The following is a 4629-nucleotide window of genomic DNA, read 5'->3' as shown; positions in this document are numbered from 1 at the left end:
TTAGTGTGCATTCATGGCATGCTGCTTTATGAGGTTGGGGTGTGGAGGTGGTGACACAAAAAATATACTTGTTTGGCTTTTTCTTGTGTTTGTCTAATATTTTCTGATGTTTTCGGTGTATCTAGTGTGTATTATATCCCTTTTTATAAATCAAACCGAGTTTATGACTAATCAATTATATTTTGATTTTATTTTCATATAACTCATTATTTTTCTCATACATTTAAAGAATAAAAAAAGAATAGTGGAAAAACTATATTTCAACTCACCATTATTTTGATTTGGTTTTAAATATAAAAATTATGAGAAAAAAAGTTATTGATTTTAAAACGAGATATCGCTACTGATTAACATATTAGCTAACCTTAAAACATTAACTATTCACATTTTTTACTTTCTTCATAAAATTTCACTAGGGAAAAATTATAATATCTCTTCATTATTATGTAAATATTTATACAAAATTCACACGTTATCTATAATCTAATTTTATAACTTTTTCTAATCTTTTAAGGAGTTAATAGTAATTAAAAATGAACGATAAATAATAAACTTACAATTTACAACACTCTTACACCTTACACTATTATGTATTGTGAGTGCATACGATTTTATTCTAACTTACTAGTTAACCTAATTCACTTTTTTTCTCATCTTATTTATTTTCTCTCTCTTTTCTTATTATTTATATACGCTGCACAAAAGTAGGTAGGTTTTAACAAACTATTAAGTCTTCTTCTTCTATATACATAAAGCTTGGGACATTCATTAACACTGTTTGTTAGAAGGTGCTAATAAAAATATCATTAACAACATCATCAAATCATGGTGGAAGACAACAATACAGAAAATGATTCTACCAAGGTTTATGCCAACAAGGTTTATGCCAACAAGGTTGCAATGGATATTGAAGTCCCAGATACTGCACATCAAATTAGCAGCGGTGAGATAAACTTTTCATTTCAAGTTTTACCATTCCATTCTCATTCTAGGATTCACAATTACATATTTTAAGGAACCCAGAAAGTCCAATAGTTATAATAGGTAAGAAAATAAGGAAGAAGATAATTCACGCACTCTTTGCACATGCATTTTTGTTTTTTTTCTTGGGGGCAATAAGGCTGGCACTGCCAAATGTAGTTTTTTATGCAAATGATTCCAAACATTTCTCATTTTTCCATACTTGTAGGCACCAGTAGTAGTTGTTATGAGTATAATGAGTTTAAAATCTATGCACCGACAGTTGTAAAGTTTTTTACACCACATCATTCACCATTGATTTGTAATACTTTTATTTGAAAGTTAATACTAACTAACAAATGAATGGTGAAGATTTATTGGCAGTGTAAAAACCACTTACGTTATCAGTATATACTATTAAATTCATAATATAATTACTTGATATGTTACACAAGAGTGCCCAAGTTCATTCGGTAAGTATTTACTTTTTATATTAATTTGCTGAATTTTTTAAAAATAATAAATCTACCATGGGACACATTATATGATGGATTCGATATGATGTACTTTTGTATGACTATTTCTTATTGGTGACAAATATAGTGTTTGATATAGGAGATTTCTATTCATAAAACTATACCATTTACAAACTGGAAATTAATAACTTTACATCTGCCTGTGGTAGTTATACCCTTCCCTAATTTATATAGTTTCTTGATTTTGCAGATTCATGGCTTCAAGTAGCTTTTGTCCTCACCACCGGAGTGAACAGCGCTTATGTGCTCGGATATTCCGGCAGCATCATGGTTCCCCTCGGTTGGGTAGGGGGTGTAGTTGGTCTACTTTTTGCTACTGCAGTATCACTCTATGCAAATAGCCTTATTGCTAAGCTCCATGAACATGGAGGGGTAAGGCACATTAGATATAGAGACCTTGCAGGTTATATATACGGTAAGGCCAATAGAAATAAGGGATAAAACATTTCACAAAGTGGAGTTTCCTCTCTGCACTTTTTATGTTATTTTTCTGTTTAATTCTTATGTATGTTCATCTCATTCTAATTGTAGGTAAGAGAGCATATTCTCTCACATGGGCTATGCAGTATGTCAATCTTTTCATGATAAATACTGGCTACATCATTTTGGCTGGTTCAGCCTTGAAAGTAAGATAACTTTTAAGAACCAAATATTTCTTTTCTGGTCATTAACTCAAAATAACACTTTTCTCCAATAGTGTCTTTTCTTGAAATCATCTGCACATTATTCTATAGTGATTTCATTTCTCTGCTTTGACTTTGTGCACTACTGCACTAGTGTACAATCTGTTTACTCAGATTGTCTATTTAAGGAAAACAAATTCCCTGAACCATTTTTGTTTGTTCATTGTGGTACAGGCTTTTTATGTTCTGTTTAGAAACAATGATCAGATGAAGCTTCCATATTTTATTGCCATAGCTGGAATTGCGTGTGGAATGTTTGCCATTTGTATTCCTCATCTTTCAGCTCTTGGAATTTGGCTTGGAGTTTCAACTATCCTCACCATAATATATTCTGTTATAGCAATTGTGCTGTCCATTAGAGATGGTAATGTCTTACATCTATGATTGCACATTAATCACACAATAACTGGGTAATATGTACCACCACTTCTTTAAGCCAATTCAACTTACTGATGCAATTTTTTCAGGAGAAGTTATCAAATATTTACTCATTTATTTACTCATACAGCTTGAGGCATATTACAGAATGTATATTCTAGTATAAATACACTTCCAGTGTGAATGTGTACTAACCATTAGTACATGAACAGGAATACGATCACCAGCTCGAGATTACAGTATGCCAGGGGAAAGTACAAGCAAAGTATTTACGATAATAGGGTCGGCTGCTAGTCTTGTTTTCGCATTTAACACAGGCATGGTCCCTGAGATACAGGTAACCCGTGACCTCTTGGTTACTGATAGACAACTGTACCGATTAATTGTGGATATACCTCTACTTATTTACTTTAAGACAAGTTCACTCCAAAGAGTCTTGATAAAAGATACATGATTCTGTTTTGTTTATGAATTTGATTCTGAAAAATTGAGTTTTATTTGGTTGTATAACTTGCAGGCAACAATAAGGCAGCCAGTTGTGAAGAACATGATGAAAGCACTGTACTTTCAGTTCAGTGTTGGACTTGTGCCATTTTTCTTGGTTGTCTTTACAGGATATTGGGCTTATGGTTCTTCCACAGGAACCTATTTGCTTAATAATGTGACTGGTCCAGTCTGGGTGAAAGGCATAGCCAATATTGCAGCCTTTCTTCAAGCAGTGATTGCATTACATGTACTTACATCTAAACTAGAACTTTTGCTACTCTAAAATGTGTAACTTAAATTGTTTCATATGCCTAATATATGCCCTTTCTTCTACTAGATCTTTGCTAGTCCTATGTATGAGTATTTGGATACTAAGTTTGGGATCAAAGGAAGTTCACTGAAGATTAAGAACTTGATTTTTCGAATTGGGGTAAGAGGTGGCTATTTGGCCTTCAATACACTCGTCGCAGCGCTACTCCCATTCCTTGGAGATTTTATGAGCCTCACTGGAGCCATCAGTACATTTCCCCTTACATTTATTCTAGCAAACCATATGTACCTAATGGCGAAGGGGGACAGACTTGCATCTTCACAAAAGCTCTCACACTGGTTCCACATTGTTTTCTTTAGCATCGTGTCCCTTGCAGCAACAGTCGCGGCCATTCGGCTTATTGTTGTAGACTCCAGAACATATCATCTTTTTGCTGATGTGTGATAAAAACATTATATCATTTCAGCACCTATTATGTTATATGTTGGGTGCTTCAAATGCTCAAATGCTTTCATTCATGGATAAATAGAATAGGATTTGTGCTAATAGAACATTGCATTCCTGTAGTTTGTTAAGTAGGCAAGACTTTTGTAAAGAGAGTTTGTTGAAAACAGAATAAAGTTTATGAAATTTTAGATCATTTTTAGCTCATCAAATGATGAGTAAATAAACTAGCTCGAGTATTTCTTTCATGAAACTCCTTGAACTCTTGCTCAAAAATGTTGAATCGTTGTAGTAGTAGTAGAAGTAAACAATAAAATTTAGCGCTAATTATTGAATTGATCAAGGTTTCATCTCAAAACCAATTGATAATGAGAAATAACCCAACATATATTTGAACTATTCCCAAATCAATTAAATAAGCAATATGATCCTTACTTCCCAACAACAATACAGCCCGAGACCCAGAGAGTAAAATTCAAGCACCAACAATGAAGTAAGCAAGAAGCAATTGTTCTGGTCCTAATTATAAATCACATTTTAGAAACTTTATTGAGTCATTTTTATAAAGCACCTTATATTTTTATGCAATGTTTATTTTTTCCCTTTGATTTGTCATTTGTTCATTAATAAAACAATAGGTTTGTGGAATTTTCAATAAAAGTTGAGATGGTAAGATTGTAATCTTATAGTATTTTTAAAAACAAGAAAAAACAACGATCATACTTGATCTGTTAATATAGTTAAAGACAGTGTTGTAAAATGAGAACTTACAGTAAAGAAAAGTGATAGGATAGTTAACGCATAAAAATGGAATACAACATCTAACTCTTGAGTCCCAAAGTGAACATGGTTTTGGGGCAAAAAATAAATC

At 32.6% G+C, this 4629-nt stretch overlaps 1 protein-coding gene across 1 annotated transcript; it reads left to right on the top strand.

The window, feature by feature from the left end:
• On the top strand, window positions 682-3904 carry LOC109345088 (proline transporter 3-like). The gene is made up of 7 exons (XM_019583869.1): window positions 682-943; window positions 1687-1911; window positions 2028-2122; window positions 2354-2543; window positions 2770-2894; window positions 3075-3290; window positions 3381-3904. The coding sequence occupies exons 1-7, from the start codon at window positions 826-828 to the stop codon at window positions 3756-3758; spliced, it is 1347 nt and encodes a 448-aa protein (XP_019439414.1). The 5' UTR covers window positions 682-825; the 3' UTR covers window positions 3759-3904.

Source organism: Lupinus angustifolius, chromosome LG04 (genome assembly GCF_001865875.1).
Source record: "Lupinus angustifolius cultivar Tanjil chromosome LG04, LupAngTanjil_v1.0, whole genome shotgun sequence".
Classification (NCBI taxonomy): domain Eukaryota; kingdom Viridiplantae; phylum Streptophyta; class Magnoliopsida; order Fabales; family Fabaceae; genus Lupinus; species Lupinus angustifolius.
The sequence above is the reverse complement of the archived record's forward strand: the minus strand, read 5'-3'. Positions and strand labels throughout refer to the sequence as shown.